This window comes from Tachypleus tridentatus, chromosome 2 (assembly GCF_004210375.1).
Source record: "Tachypleus tridentatus isolate NWPU-2018 chromosome 2, ASM421037v1, whole genome shotgun sequence".
Taxonomy (NCBI): Eukaryota; Metazoa; Arthropoda; class Merostomata; order Xiphosura; family Limulidae; genus Tachypleus; species Tachypleus tridentatus.
Window position 1 is genome coordinate 22,664,027 of NC_134826.1, and position 17,203 is coordinate 22,681,229.

The 17,203-nt window shown below is 32.6% G+C and overlaps 1 protein-coding gene across 7 annotated transcripts in view; it reads left to right on the forward strand.

Moving 5' to 3' along the window:
• The window catches only part of FER (tyrosine-protein kinase Fer), a 108,269-nt gene that overhangs the window by 57,418 nt on the left and 33,648 nt on the right, over positions 1 to 17,203 (forward strand). For 6 of the 7 annotated variants that reach the window (XM_076480455.1, XM_076480490.1, XM_076480464.1 and 3 more), the window contains 6 exons: positions 1,031 to 1,153; positions 2,914 to 3,088; positions 6,535 to 6,627; positions 8,481 to 8,585; positions 14,807 to 15,007; positions 16,552 to 16,728. In XM_076480455.1, coding sequence (XP_076336570.1) covers positions 1,031 to 1,153; positions 2,914 to 3,088; positions 6,535 to 6,627; positions 8,481 to 8,585; positions 14,807 to 15,007; positions 16,552 to 16,728 — 874 coding nt within the window. The remainder of the gene's footprint in view (positions 1 to 1,030; positions 1,154 to 2,913; positions 3,089 to 6,534; positions 6,628 to 8,480; positions 8,586 to 14,806; positions 15,008 to 16,551; positions 16,729 to 17,203) is intronic. The other variant, XM_076480481.1, reaches the window with a different exon arrangement.

Below are 17,203 nucleotides of genomic sequence, written 5' to 3' on the forward strand. Positions count from 1 at the left end.
TAATAAAAGATGTGTTGCAAAGTCGTTTATGAAAGTTTAAAATTTTAAGATAGTTAGCATGTTTTCACTAGAGAAAACTTTTGACTTTTAAATCTTTATATACTATTTGAAAAGGTTACTGCATTTATAGATGAAATATGGGTGTGGATTTGATGTATCTGGATTTCCAGAAAGCATTTGATGAACAAAAAACTCAAAAGGCTTGGTAAAAGTTATCTCTGAAGTTAGATGGAATTAATGGTGGAAAACAAAGTTTTTTTGTGTGTGAAAAGTGTTTTCACACAGTAAAAATTTAGTTTTAGCAGCTAAAAACAAGTAAAAATGACTTTATTGATTTATAAATGTATTTATAAAAAAAATTGCCTGACTTAGTAATAATAATAATTAGAAAAAAAAGGTAAGAACACATTTAGAATTTAGACCAGGAAGCAGATAATTGTTTTGGTTGATGAACTAACACTAGTAAATGTTAGGACCATGAATGATATTTGTTCACATTTAAGATTTTTGAATCTGGACTATTCTGGTTCCATTATAAAACTATTTATTGTTGTCTATTTTTTGTTTTTTTTTTTCAGATTTATTTAGGAAATTAAATTTTAGTTTCATCTTGTGCAAACAGTGCTCTTGGTTGACATGGTTTATATTCTAAAAAAATATTTAATGTTATCAGTTTTGTATTGTTAAAAAAACTAACATTTTAATTCTCTGTGTTTCACTGTACTTACTATTCACATATTTGTTACTGTTAGCTATCATGAATATGTGCTTCTTCTCTTTGGTATTCTAAACGGCATTTTATTTTAGTTTTCAGAGCTTGCAATATTTATTAAGTCATGTTGTGTAGATATCAGATTGGCACGGTTGTACTTAAGCATTTAAAAAAAACTGAAGTGATTTAAAGGTTAATCTAAATCCATATTATTTAAAATATTTTGTAACACAGAAGGTTATAATTTTTTATTATTTTACTGTATATATGTGTAATAGTAATAAATTCAAGAAATTTTTTTTTTTTTGCTTTACTTAGGGCTGAAGACTTAGATAATAAGTTAAGCAACTGCAGAGCAGAAATGAAAAATAAAAAGTTTCAACTAGAGCAGTATGTGAGAGATATGAATGCTTTAAAAAATTCTCCAGATGAGATTGAACTGTAAGTTAATTTTTTATAGTTGCTTAACTTCTATATGACTCCATGTAACTTTGGGTTTGTTTAACTTGTCTCATTTACCTTATAAGTTACTATGACTTTAGGTTTGTTTAGCTTGTGTAATTTATTTGATAACTTGTAAATTTGAGTTTGTTTAGCCTGTCCTATTTATCAGACAAGTCAGTCATTTTGAGCAAGTTTGTGTAATCTGTCTCATGTTTCAGGTATTTGTTACTTTGGGCATGGTCTTCTGTTCCATGTCAATCACATTTCTACAGTTGTAGCTGTTTTGAAAAACTTATCATTAGGGAAAAAAACCAAAAAACATCAAATTGGGGTATTTGCATGTAGCTTAACTAACTTTTGTGTATTTGAAACTCCTGCTGTCTAAGACTAGTTTTGCTGAGCCGTTGCTCTTCGGTTCTTGTTGAAACACCAAACTGAAAGATGCACTTGACCTCCATATAAAAATTACATTCAAACAAATTATTTGAACTTAAATAAATCCTACAAATTGGCAAATAACTCATCAGGTTTTTTTATTTTGGTATCAATAACGTTTTCTTTTTTTCTTTTGAATTGAGAAATTTGTATGTATATGTGAGTGATATACATTTGGCAAATAGTATGTATGTTTCATATACAATTTTTTTTTCCAATAAATTTATATATATGTATATTTTAACTACAAAAATGTGCACTTACTCAAATACTCATGTTATTTCGAGTACTATTAAGAATTATTTTAAAAGTAGTTTTTGGATGGATGGGATTGTGGCAAAAAATTGTTAGCTGTTTCTATATTAACCTAAAATGTCAAATAATAAAAAATGTTCTTGGGCTTTCTGTCTATATAAATGGAAGGGCTGAAACAACCTTCTAAGCTTTAAATAGTTCAAGAGAGCCATAGGAAACTTAGAATATAATAACTTGCATTGGAAACTTAGTTTCTAAGGGTCCTTGAAAACCCAGTATTTCATAAATGTATTTGTATGCTGATATATTAAAATCCTGTTTCTCATGATCTATTACTATATTCACCATAACAGTGAGCTAAATTTCTCAAAACAGTTGTAGTTAATATTTCCATCCAAAGTAATGTAATAATGCTATGATTCTCACTAATGGCTACCCATCCTCTAAAAGTTTTAACTATAGAAATAATTTCAGATATTGAACATTTACCCAGACACTACTGTGAATAATTTTAAATTTAGTTACATACTAATGGAAATGTACATGCTATTCTGTTGTTAACACGATCAGAAGGTTATAAGATTCTAGTTAATTATTTTATGATTTTAACCAATTAAGTGTTGAATGCTGTTGCACTTCAGACCAGTTGCTTAATGGGGTAGAATTAGCAGAACTTGGAATCTGCCAGATAACCTTTATATTCAATGACTTGTTTATAGCCTTTCAGTGAGACTTGTAATTTTTTTCACTGAATATAAATACACTGCAGTTAGAAGAAAAAACTAATCTAACTAATAATAACTAACTAGCAATAATTAACCAATAACAAACCATTTGCTTCATGGGGTAGAACTGACAGAACTTGGAATCTCTGCCAAATAACCCTTAAAATCCAAGGTTTCTTTATTGCCTTTTAGTGAGATTTTCATTTTTTTAATGAATACAAAGAGAAATAACTAACCTGAACTTTTAAGGCTTATTGATATTTTCTGTTGTCTTATTCTTAATGGTTATGGTTACTCTATAATTAAAATCTTGTGATATGTTATTTTTCCCTGTCATTTTAGAATTAAAATTAAGCAAAGAGCCATTGACATAGTAAATAAGGAAATTGAAGAAATGCAGTGTCATGAGTCGAGATGGCAACAACTGTTTGACCTCATAAACAGTAGATTTGGAGCCATAGGCCCAGAGGGGCCTGCATCTGCTCTTGACCTTGGAGAAAATATTCACAGTGATCAGGTACCTCACATTTCTTTTAATATTACATATTTTGTTCCTATTATTCCAACATAGGGTAATAAAAATAATTTATCATGATCATTGGGTAAGTTTAAAGGTTTGAACAGCATTTTACATCAACTGTTGTTTAGTTATTTTAAATCAATGTAATAATGGGTAATTTTTTAAAAATCTAAATAAAACATTACTTAGTTTTAAACTGAAATGAATGCAGTGGTTTTACATGTGAATTCTGTATTTTGTATTTCATTATAGGTGCAGTTGTACCCATAGAACAAATGGGCTAGATGTGCAATACAAATTAAAATCTCATATGCACTGCAAACAGCATATAAACAACTTTTTATAAGTGCTTTATAATTTTTTATTAATAAACAAACCAACTGCAAAGTAACAACTCACCAGAGCACTTGAGAAAGTTTGTAGAGTAAAAACAAAAATTCCACAAAACTGCAAATTTGTCAAGTTGTCTGATTGATTGATGCCACTGGAAAGGCTTGGTATCTCTTGTGCCTTCACCTTATGCAAATCTAAATGCACATATTTGAGTTGTGCTGCCTTGGTTAAGGGTTTGTTTTGTTTTACATATAACCTTGATAACAAGTACTAATAACCATTTTGTAACACTGCTAAAGAACTAACAAAACACTAATAGCCATATTCTGTGATTATGAGCATGCTCTGCGAGTTGCCAAGTAACAACATGCCCTCGTTATCACATGCAGGTGGACAGTTACTTGTGCTCATATGCTATGTGATTAGCCTGCAATGGTATCAGCTACATTAAAAACATGGACTAAGTAGATTCTCTAGATGTAGGTTCTAACTGTGATCTAACATTTGAAAACAAAGTTTCAGTTCTATACATCTGACTTGAGGAATATCATTTGGAGTTTCAAGACTCATCTCCAATGCAATGTTGATTGCTACCACTGCTGAAATCTGACATGGCTTTGTTTGAGTGCTCTGGCCTTAAAACAGTAATAAATTCTATAATTTATTTTTGCATTGTTTGTAAACTAAGTGTGGCATATTGACATCTGAGGTTTACGTAAGACAGTGTAATTTTTTGAAATGTGCCTTTCAAGGAAATGAAATGACAGAAAAGAAGAAAATAGTATTTTGATAACCTTGAAGTTTTCATTCCAGCAAAGAGATCATTACTACAAAAGTAGTGATAAGGATAGAAACAGTAATGCTGAATGTGTGAAATAAGTCTTAGCCATTAAGCCACTTAAAGAATAGGCTGCCACACTGGCTAGATCAGGGGTTCCCAACCTTTTGGCACTCGCGACTTGAAAATGTAATTGATGAAATAAAATTGATGTTATCCCAAGCTACTTCTAACAAGGTTACGTGACTCCCCTGCCAAGGCTTTGCGACCCCCCTGCCAAGGGGGTTGGGAACCCCTGGGCTAGATGGAAGAGAAACAATAGCAAAGATATTGGCAAAACCAGAAAATGCCGATAGTTCCCAGAGAAACTACGAGAAGAATAGGCCTAGATCCTAGTCACTCTTAAGACTTAAAACTAAAAAAAACATTGAGACAAGTGTAATAAAAATTTTTTTAAAAACGAATTATGAAGTAGGAATGAGTGGGATAACAGCAAAACACTTGATGGTTTTCGACATGTTGCAACCTTAAAGTAGGTGTGGCCAACATACTGCCCTTTCCTACTTTTGAACTTCAATCCAATTATAGGCTTGAATTGCATTTAAGCAGTAGCTGATCTGTTCTAAATACTCAACAAATTCAAAAGTTTCAAAAATCAACAGTTTGAATACTATTCTCTTAAGTCTCTCCTTATCAGTCAGATAGCAATAATGCAAAACGTGGATATTGGAGCTTCCTCTCTCACATCTGATGTAAAATACCTGTCCTATGATGTCATGCATTATGTTAGGGTCACATAATTTGAATACTTCCATGTATTTATGCCTAGTTGTTGAAATAAGGTTTGCAACAGAGAAATTTAACTAAAATACATTTGATTTGGTTTGAACAACTATCATGTTACATTGTGTAATGTAAGAATGGGCAGAATGATGGCCACATCCACTTTGTTGCACCCCATAAAACTACAAAGTGTTGTTATGTTATGCTGATAATTCCTATTGTAATCCATTATTACACTAGGCCACTAGTAATTTTTCTGAGAATATAGGTTTTAGTTGCTTTTTTACATTATAGTCATTTCTGTATTGATGTTTCAATTATTAGAAATCACTTTTAATGCTAATTTCAGGGAAATATGATTTAGCAAGAGTTATTACTTAAGATAGGTGGCTTATAATAAAGTGTCAAACAAGAACACTAAATTTAAGAAAGTTTTTTTTTTTTTCACTTATATGGTTCTTCGCAGAACTTAACAATCAAGGAGCACTTTCCTTACAAATAGATGAAATGTATGTTTTATTTATGACCACCTGAAATCCTTTATTAAACAGATATGTGAATGAACAGTTGCAGATAACCATCCTTTATTGTCAGCCTTAAGTGCATTTCCCAAAGAACGAAATGAAATGGATAATAGTCGTGAATTGTGTTTTCAAATTACTCATTTAAGAAAAATAAATCAATGAAAAGACACTGGAAATCCAAAAGGTTTCATGTGAAAACTGCACATGATTTTTTCAACGTGTATTCAGTAGACCCTGGATTCATTATCTTGACCCAATGAAGATGTAATCTTTATCTGGGGTTAATAACACTGGTACAGAAGTATAATGTGGAAAAGGGTGCAGGGTAACAAAGGGTTTCTTATTTCTTACTGTTTTTGAGAGTGTCTTTAGCTAGCAAACAAAGTTAACATTTACAAAAATAATGAAAAGTTGCTTTAACTGTTTAGATGCCAGAAACCACTTGCATGTTTAATTTTGACCTTGAGATACTAAACATGCTTACTGACCTGTCCACAGATGAACATTTTGAGAGAACTGCTGTTATTTTGTGATATACACAGATGAGTCTAGTAATATTTAACTGCACTACAGAGGTGGACTACTCGCAGCTCAATGTTACAGAAACATGAACTGTTCTTTGGAAGTGTTCACATAATGACTAACAAACCTCTGAGTGTTTGTGCAGTTGTCCTCATTTTCACTTAAGTGGTCACTAATGCACAACTTCAGTGTAAATGTAATTGTAGAAACACGTAAACTGTTGTGATTTGAAGTTAATAAACAGACTGTATGGGATAGTGTGACTTTTATAACACTGCAAATAAAAAGTGCTTATAATACACCCCTCATCACCATGACATGTGACTGTCAACTCTGTTATAGGGATAATACAATATTAAAGGTAGTCAAAAGTGAACTGTCCAGTTTTCAAAAAACTGTACTTTAAGTTTTAAGAAAGAGTGGTTAATGCTATTTGTATAGAATATATTTGAAATAATTTCTTAAGTTATGCTTGTAATGTAAATATTGTTATATATTTACAGGTCTCAGAAGAACCGTTTGCTTTTAATACTTTAAGTAAGAAAGCAGCAAGAAGTTTGGTTGAAAAACTAAAAAGTCCATTTTTCAGAAAACCAGTGAGTATTTTCTAAGTTACTGATATCTCAATAAAACTTATTTTTAGCCATAGTACAGTGGCTCATAAGATGATTCTGAGTTGCCTTTGTTGGTTTTTATTTTAAAGTACAAATTTTTAGCTCACAACTCCATCTCTTGACCAATTTGAGTTCTAATTACAGCTACAGCTTTTGAGGATTTCCTCTTATTTAGTATGATAAATTGAATGTAGAGATACAGCATCAGTCTTTCCATATTTCTTTGTTTTGTTAGTAAACCTAAATGATAACCTCTAAGAAAACAAGAAATGCTCATTTTTTTTCTTTTGGTAAACAGAAGTGACGCCCACTCTGTTAAGGATTTGCCTACTCATCAGTAAGTTAAACTTGTAACTGTGGCTAAGGAAAACTCATAAAATGCAATCAGGTCTTTTGTAGTGTTAAACTGAAGTTGTGTGTGTGTGTGTGTGGTACTTGTAGTGTCTGTCTAGTAGTGGACTGGAGTTTGTGTGTGTGTGTGTGCGGTACTTGTAGTGTCTGTCTAGTAGTGGACTGGAGTTTGTGTGTGTGTGGTACTTGCAGTGTCTGTGTAGTTGTGGACTGGAGTTTGTGTGTGTGTGGTACTTGCAGTGTCTGTCTAGTAGTGGACTGGAGTTTGTGTGTGTGTGTGTGTGTGTGTGTGTGTACTTGTAGTGTCTGTCTAGTAATGGACTGGAGTTTGTGTGTGTGTGGTACTTGCAGTGTCTGTCTAGTAGTGGACTGGAGTTTGTGTGTGTGTGGTACTTGCAGTGTCTGTCTAGTAGTGGACTGAAGTTTGTGTGTGTGTGTGGTACTTGCAGTGTCTGTCTAGTAGTGGACTGAAGTTTGTGTGTGTGTGTGGTACTTGCAGTGTCTGTCTAGTTGTGGACTGGAGTTTGTGTGTGTGTGGTACTTGCAGTGTCTGTCTAGTTGTGGACTGGAGTTTGTGTGTGTGTGGTACTTGCAGTGTCTGTCTAGTTGTGGACTGGAGTTTGTGTGTGTGTGGTACTTGCAGTGTGTCTAGTTGTGGACTGGAGTTTGTGTGTGTGTGGTACTTGCAGTGTGTCTAGTTGTGGACTGGAGTTTGTGCGTGTGTGGTACTTGCAGTGTCTGTCTAGTAGTGGACTGGAGTTTGTGCGTGTGTGGTACTTGCAGTGTCTGTCTAGTAGTGGACTGGAGTTTGTGCGTGTGTGTGGTACTTGCAGTGTCTGTCTAGTAGTGGACTGGAGTTTGTGCGTGTGTGTGGTACTTGCAGTGTCTGTCTAGTAGTGGACTGGAGTTTGTGTGTGTGTGGTACTTGCAGTGTCTGTCTCTAATTTGCATCTGGAGAAAGCAAATGCTTGTAATACAAGTAACAAATTTTTGAATAAATTGAGGTTAAAGTTATAGAATTTTTAAATTAAGTTAGAAATAGTAGAAAGCTATGAAGAAAGATTAAATATCTTTAAGTCAGAAGATAGTTTAAAGCATCTTTAACTCCTTAGTCTGACATTCTTGGTAATTAAAAAATAAAACACAAGTACTAGTTTTATTTTACTAAAACAAACTTACTGAAACATTGGCAGTTTGTATGTGTATTCATCACAGAAGTCAAAGTGGATGGGTGTTTAGTATTTTCAATTTCTTGCTGTTCCTTGTCACAAAAGTAACAAGAACTCTTGAGCTGTATTTTTCTAAAACGTTTTTCTTGTTTTAACCGTACACATGAACAGACTCTCTTAAAATGCTGCTTGGGAAATGTGTAAAGATCAAGCTTAAAACCTAGAATCTGTTAGATTCTACTTGTATGTCACTATGTAATTGTTGGTAAGGTGTAGGTAAGAGTGAAAAGTTTAGTTTTTCTCTTTTGACAACAGCTTGTTAGTACCGATCCTCCTTGTCCTCCAGCTAAGGATTTCATGGAGAATCACTGTGGCAGCTTTAATTTTCATGACACTAGTGCTGGAGTTGATACCAAACGTGTAAGTAGGCTTTTATTTTGTACAACTTTATTTGTATAAAACATAAGATGCTTTTAAACTGAGCTCGCATTTTTGAACGAATAAACTAGTTTAGAGTGTGATTAATTATTAGGGTATAAACGTTTGTTTTTGTATATTTTACTAATTAACAGGTTGAAAATCATAACATATATGTCTGAACAGAAATTATTTTACTAAAATGATTAAATGATATGGTTACATGCACAGTAAACCTTTTGTGTGGTATATCCTTCCAGTATCAAATATATTTGGTTTTGCATACAGAAACATGCACTGGCTGGTAGTGAAGTCTCCTAAACCAAAAAATATATAAACTTGGTTTGTGTGGCATTTTATATATATTTTGTTTCATACTGCAGTTATTTTATAATACATCCAAACACCTATGATTGGTGACTTATTCCATAAAACTACTTGTTGTTCATGTATTGGGAAAGTTGAAGGGATAGTTCACGAATTTTTGGGATTTTTCAATACTGGCAAAAGTTTCTGCTCTGAATTTTGATAGGACTTAGATTTATTTTTAGGTTTTGCTTGTATGATAGAGTACTTTTGTACAGTAATGTGTAACTTGCAGAGACCTATAGAATATTTGTTTAATTAGTATCCTTAATGCAAGAGTACTTCTTTAATTATGGGATGTTTAGAATAAAAGGGAATAATTCTAATCACTGACACCAAAATCCACAAGTCAACTTGTTGTAAGCCTAACATTTGGTAAAATCTTTAAGTATAGCCTATATTCAATAAAGAAAAAAATTAACAGTGTAACTTGTGTATGTTTTTTGCTTTAGTTAGTTAGGACTAAGCATTACTATAACTAATACTAAGTAAATAAATTTATATTATTCTACAACCTAACATTAGACTCTTTAAAAACAAAGCTTTTAATGTTGTACGAAATGTTTATTAAAAATATATTTATATCTGGCTTTTGTTTACATTTGCTGAAATGAAATGTGCATGTACATTTTCAGGACACAGTAACTGAATATTATTAAAGTAGATGTTATTCTTTTTTGTTTTTCCAATAAATATTTTGTGCTGATGACACTAGTAAAAGGCATTTCAGTTAAGTTGGTCTGAAACTTTGCTTGAAAGTAGCTCCTCCTATGAATTGTTTTCCATTGATTGTAAACAACAAAGGGATCTCTATTATCCCTATAAAGAGGTGTATTTTTTCTGATACTGACTCTCTTGTTTAGTACAATCAAAATAAAGTAATAAATCGAATAAATAATCATGAAAATAGTGAAGTTTCATTTGTTTTTGTAAATCTTCCTTGAAATAAACCTTAGTTAGCCCCAAAGTACTCTTTTTAAAACTATAGTATGTTTAGTATTTATCTATTAAACAAAACAGATATGAAAAATGAGTTTTTTTGTTGTTTTTTTAAGTTATTACTACTGTTTATTGTTAGTTTATAGACTCTAAATAAAATCTAATTTTCTTAAGTAGTGTGAAAAAGCTACAGTAAAAATGATCATTTAAGTTTTCTTTAACATTTTACTTTTTTTCATCAGTAATTATGATATAACTGCTTTGATAATTAATAGATTGATTACAGGAATTATAATCAGTGAAGTGATACAGTTTCAAAATTTTCTTGTTTTTCAGTAAATTATTTTATTAAAACTTTTGTTTATGGTTGAATACAGATAATTCTATGTATAGTTCCTATGTATGGTCACAAACTAGGTGTATGTTCTTATGCTGGTTGTTTTTTAAAAATTTGTATAGCTGATGAATTAAATGTTATTTAACTTGGGAGTTTGTTCATAAACATGGGTAGTTTAATAATGTGAGATTTCACAAGAAATCATATAGTCTTTCTGCATGATCATAGAAAACGTTACTTAATCTTGAGGGTTATTAGAACCCATTTATTCATTCTTCTGATCACAGACAAAATACCTTTAATGACTTGGAAGTTCATCTATGATTACAGAGTATGATCATATAGGTTCTAATGAAGTTACTTAATCTTGGTGCTTACTGGAACTTGTGTAGGCACTTTTACAATCGTAGACAAATATACTTAAATCGTAGAGTTTAGAGTTCATTAGAACTCATGGAGCCACTTTCTTAATCAACAGTTGTTTAATCTGTGGGTTGATCACAGTTTCCATAGACATTGCATGATCACAGACAAAGTTACTTCAGCCTTTGAAGACGATTAGCAGATATAATTCTAGCAGGCCTAATGGTATCGTATATTGAAATAAATGGTGCAATAAAAATCATCTAATGTATTAAAACAAATATAAATAGTTAATATTAAACTCTCTTTATTTTATACATGAAACTTATTTGTTTTCCTTTATATTAATTTCTCTAAATGTGTTTAAAAAACATACCTCTTTCTTTAACTTTATCTCACCAGGATTTCCCGGAGAGACACTAGAAGCATACTCAAATTCAATCAATAGAAAAATAACCATAACCGAACTAAAGATTAATATCAAAAACTTGAAGAACACTTCCCCCGGACATGACCAAATACCAAATATTATTCTCAAAAAAAGTTCCACTCTCCTACTACAACACCTCACAAACATCATGAACATTTCATTAGCGACAGGGTATTACCCTGACACATGGAAAAAAGCCATCATAACAACGATCCCCAAGAAACAAACTAACAGAACAAATCCAGATAATTTCCGCCCCATCAGTCTGTTAAGCTGCCTTGGCAAACTGATGGAGAGAATTATCTCCAACCGTCTCCTCCATTTTTGCGAATCAAACAACATCCTTCCAGAATCTCAAAATGCCTCCAGAAAAATAGACAAACAACAGATCACCTCACACGACTCACGAATCAATATACAAAGCTTACAACAACAATCAAGTAACCATCGGGTATTCCTAGATGTCAAAAGCATTCGACAGCGTTTGGCACAATGCCATCATATACAAACTAAACCACCTACAAATAAATCCTAACGATAGTCAAATGGATTTCAAATTTTTAACCAATAGAACAGCACAAGTAAAAGTCAATAAAACCATATCCAAATTGTTTAATATAACGGCAGGAGTGCCCCAAGGATCAGTCCTCTCTCCACTTCTTTACATAATTTTCGTCAGTGACATACCTTTTCCAAATCTAACATACACACACAATTCACAATACGCAGATGACATCGCAATCTGGAGCACCTCCAGAAACCCAGTAATGGCCATGTCTCGCGTGACAAGAATCACTAAACAACGTCTCAACATGGAGCAACAAGTGGAGGGTCGTGTTAAATCCGACAAAAACACAAGCAATCACCTTCTATAGAAAACTAAAGAAGCAAAGAAAAATCTAGAAAAATAAATCTATCACTTGGAAACACAACCATCAACATGAGCAAAAACATCACATTCCTTACGTCACTTTCGACACAAAACTAACATGGAAAAAACACATAAACAATATACACTCATCAATAAGAAAAGGATTTCATATCTAAAGACTATAACTGGTAAACAATCAAAATGCGCATCGAACACCATTATACAAATATATAAGGCTTACATCCGTCCACTAATAGAGTAACGGATGTCAAGTAACATACAACATGTCAAACAACACACTCCAAAAAATCCAAGTGCAACAAAACAAAATATTAAAATCCGCATTCAGTTTACCATCTTTTACACCAACAAATTATCTACACCAAATTAGTAATTTACCAACTATAAGAGATAGAATAACAGAACTTTCTATGAAATATTATCGAAAAAGCAGAAAACAGAAACAAACTAACGGCATCACTACACAAATTATCAAGTGCACCAACAAAATACATATCACCATACAACATATTTCAAGAATCACAATCCACTCAACAAAGAGTCTAAATACATAAAAACTATGTTATTAACATGAATTCCTTTTTTTTTTTCAGGTACAGGGCACACGACAGGCAAAACTTTCGGCCTGTCGGGTGAAAGTGGGTTTTCGGGTACTCCGCTTCCCCACATCAAAATCTTCAGGCATTGGATTTCTAGATCCCAGCCCAGGCAACCTTTTTGCCAGACCCAGAATCGGGCCGTTTGATTTGATCTGAACTTGAATGAATTACATTCATGTTCACATCTACCCAACTTTTTCTTTTCGAGACAGGTCCCGACCTTTCCTTCTTTCCACTGCCACCTTTGCCTCCACCCAAAAGACCATTTAGTGAGACATTCCCCACCCAAAAAGTCAAGAATAATAACGATAATTAATTTATTAAAATAATAATAATAATAAAAAAACCACCACTTAATCCTAATAACAATTCACTAAAGGGGACCTAAGAGGAACTACAAAGTTCCTGAACACCCCAGTTGGAGAGAGAACTCTTCGGATTTCTCTCTCTCTAAACTGAACCCCTGCCACGTTAGTTTAGTTTTTTTTTTAGTTAACTTTATCTGGTGGCCCAGCATGACTAGGTGATTAGGGCACTTAACTTGCAATCTCAGAGTTGTGGGTTTGAATTCCAGTAAAACCAAACATCATTGCCCTTTCAATCATTGGGCATTATGTGAGAGTCCATCTCATTATTTGTTGGTAAAAGAGTAGCCCAAAGGTTGGCAATGAGTGATGATGACTAGCTGTCTTTCCTCTAGTCTTTTCACTGCTGAATTAGGGATGGTTAGTGCAGATAGTCCTTGTGTAGCTTTATGCCAAATTCAAACCAAAACCTTTGTCTGATCCTACTTCTCAGCTTTAAGATGATCTCAGGTTGTAAAACTCATGAGTGCTTGTAAACAAAGTTAACTACTAACACAATTACTTTGGTAAAATAAACAAAGATGGATGGAAGCTCATTTAGTTAATTTATTACCTTCCCACTAGTTACATCATTAATATTTTACCAGACAAAAGACCTGATTATCTTCATGGCACCTACAGCATCATAAGAAATTTTAAAATGTTTTCTAACTGGTTTAACCATGCAAGGAAGGAAGGATGCCATATGACAAATTGGTTGTAAGAAAGAAAGTAATACTAGCTTAAGGATGATGTACTTATGATTTTGTTAGCTTTGGAAACTTCAAAAATATATGGAAGAACTTACAGATTATTGAATTTATAATTACTAACATCAACTTCAAAGGGCATGAAATGACCTGTTGGTTAGTGCTTTACTTCCAGTCTGCAAGATGTGGGTTTGAACCTTGTTGTAATTGAACATTCTTGCTGTTTTAACTGATGGTATAATCTGATGGTCAATCATACTTTTAATTGATAAAGAGTAAGTAGTCCAAGAGCTTGTGATGTTGATTGCTCTCATTTAATCCAGGCTATCACGTCTGTTAGCTAGGTATGGTGAAGATAGCCTTCTCATAGCTTTGAGTGAAATATAACAAACTAACAGATGTCCAAAGTTAACTGTTTTAAAGCTATTTAATCTAAAAAATGATTCTCAAATAAGTGTAGAGTTACGAAATGTGCAGCTTAGTTTTGTCCACAGACAAGTTGCATCTGCACAGACAGGAACTTGAATGATTTCCACCATCTCAATAACAATTACAACATGGGGGGTAAAAATCTAAAATTAGGGTTAACAGATTTTTTTGTTTTTTTAATTGCTTCATCCAAAACAAATGTAATAAAATTTACTTAAAAGAAAAATTATAAAATTTTGGCAGTTTGATTATAATTTTATTTTGGAGATAATTTAATAGGATATATCACACAAAATATTTTCAACTTTTTGACATTTTTTTTTCCTTTCTTGTAGTCCAAGATATTGGGCTGGAAATAACTAGTCTTGTGGTTCATTAGAACTCAAGGTTTTTCTTGTTCTTGGATTAGGCTGCTGAACTTGGGGCTTCTATACAACTGATGTGCCGACACTACTTGACCCTTAATTATTATCACTATACTTGATCTGTATTATGTTAATTGTGTAATTACTAATTTTTGGATATTTTAATAATAATGTGTTTTTGTTCTTTCACATGGTAATATTTTTTTTTTGGTAAAACTGTTTTAATATCTCTATAAACCCCCACTACAAATCTTCCCAATGGTTAAGGATTAATCTTAGAATTCATTAGAATCCAGTTTTTAGCCAAACCAGTATCTGTTTAAGATTTAACAAATTTGCTTCATAGTATTTCATTGACATTTTTTTTGTGTGCAAGTTAAGATTTACAATGTTAATTGATCTAGTATTCCAACATATAATATTGTCTTTTTGTAACTGTATTATTTTTAGGTCAAGGAGAATCTTGGATATAGAAGCCTGCAGGATGAGGACTGGTTTCATGGAGTCTTGCCTCGTGAAGAAGTTGTCCGTTTACTTAGGAATGACGGAGACTTTTTGGTAAGGGAGACGACAAGGAATGAGGAGAGGCAGATTGTTCTTTCGATTTGTTGGCAAGGTCACAAGCATTTTATTATACAGACGACTGTTGAGGTATGTTATTGTTTATTGTTGTGTAAAACTACCCATTTTTTTAACTTAAAATAGTATATATTTTTTTCACATATCTGACCTGAAATTTATAATAGATTATTGACTCTGGAATTTTGGGTAAAAATTTACATTTTATTTAAGAGAAATTTGAAATATGTTAATGATACTAAGCGATAACTGAGTCTATATTGACTATACATTTTTGCTTGCTTAGTTACACAAGCCTGTGAATTTAAGTTTCACAAAAACTTAAATTTAATAAGGAGTTTTATAACAAATTTATCATAACTATAACAATGTTTAAGTCAATGAAACAACCACTTATTACCATAGCAACAAATAAATAATATAAAATAGAAAAATATTATATGAAAGTGCACATACAAACAAATACTATCCAGAAATGACACACCATATTGCCTGTTGACTGTTTATATGCTAATGGTATTTTTCATGGGCTCTAGAATGATAGAAAAGACAATTGTCATGATTGGTCTAGAGAAATCTGTAGCCAATGTTTGTCAACATTTTAAGCATTAAAAAGAAAAAGTTACCTGATTTCAACAGGAGTGATTTGCTTATGTAAAAGTACATATAATGTTTGTGAAAAATTCTGTACCTGATGGAGATGAATGATATTTTCAGATTCACTGCACAGGGATAACTGTAGAACATGTAAAATTTTCAGTACAATAAAACCATCTCAGGCATTTGTTATTTCGTAATTAACCTTGTGACAAAATAAACTAAAATTTCTTTATGTACAAATAAATTTCTGTCTATTTTAATACCATACAAAACTTCAACATTGTTTTCTTTTTTACATTTGTCATCATTGATCCACAGAGGCCCGGCATGGCCAAGCATGTTAAGGCATGCAACTCGTAATCTGAGGGTCGCGAGTTCGCATCCCCGTCGCGCCAAACATGCTCGCTCTCCCAGCAGTGGGGGCATTATAATGTGACGGTCAGTCCCACTATTCATTGGTAAAAGAGTAGCCCAAGAGTTGGTGGTGGGTGGTGATGACTAGCTGCCTTCCCTCTAGTCTTACACTGCTAAATTAGGGACGGCTAGCACAGATAGTCCTCGAATAGCTTTGTGTGAAATTCCAAAACAAACAAACAAACATTGATCCACAGTAAGAATGTGGATTTTATACTAAAACATTGTCAACAAAATTTTCTGAATTGTAGTTTTAAACATAAGTTTACAGCTAAAACACAATTTAATTGTTGGTTGAAGCAATTTGTGAAAAGTATATTGTAAAGAAAATTGAATTTTAACACAAGTCGTATTAGAAGAAAATACTTTATGATCCAGTTTTATTCTCTAAAATTTCCATCTTTTTTACTTTTACTAGTGTTTATATAATTTTGGTGTTACATCAATAAGACATTATTTGGATATTTCGGCTATCGGAAGCTATTAAGTAGTACAAAAGCACTGATAACATCCAAAACTGTGGGCCGTCACTCGCATGTTGAGTAATTCATAAAAGTGATTAGTACATTGCATTGCACAGTCTGATTTTGTTTCTTACTCAGGGAGGATACAGGTTTGAAGGTCCAGTTTTTGCTACTATTCGTGAGCTGATTCAGTACCAACATCACTCAGGTCTACCTGTTACAGCAAAATCGGGAGCAGTTCTGAAAACTCCTGTTTCTCGTGAAAGATGGGAACTAAACAATGATGATATTGATTTAATAGAAAAAATTGGAAGGGTTAGTGATGGTTATTTTTTTTCACTAGGCTATTATAATAATTTTTATTTTTTAACATTTTCACATGTTTATTTATATGAAATTTTTATGCATGTTCTAAAAAATTGGTAGTTAATCTAGTGAAATTAGAAGTTAATCTGTTAAAATGTTAATTTCAATTTGAAATGTATTTATTATGGGATAATATGTGGAAATAAGTACTAATTTGTACACTTCAGGTAAAAACTGATGTAAGTGAACAGTATACTCTCAAACCTTCCTTTAATTGTATTTATATATTTAAACCATTTTTTCTTCCTTCACAAGAATTGTTTATAACTGATTGTTTCAGTGTAAACTCCCCTCGGTATGGATTCCTGTACATGGTGAGGGGACCTCCCAGGGAAGGTTCTGTTCTTTTAGTTTATCTCCTCTGGGATCTAAACATCCACCCACATACTTGCCATGCATGGTGACCCATGAAGGGAAGGAGAGG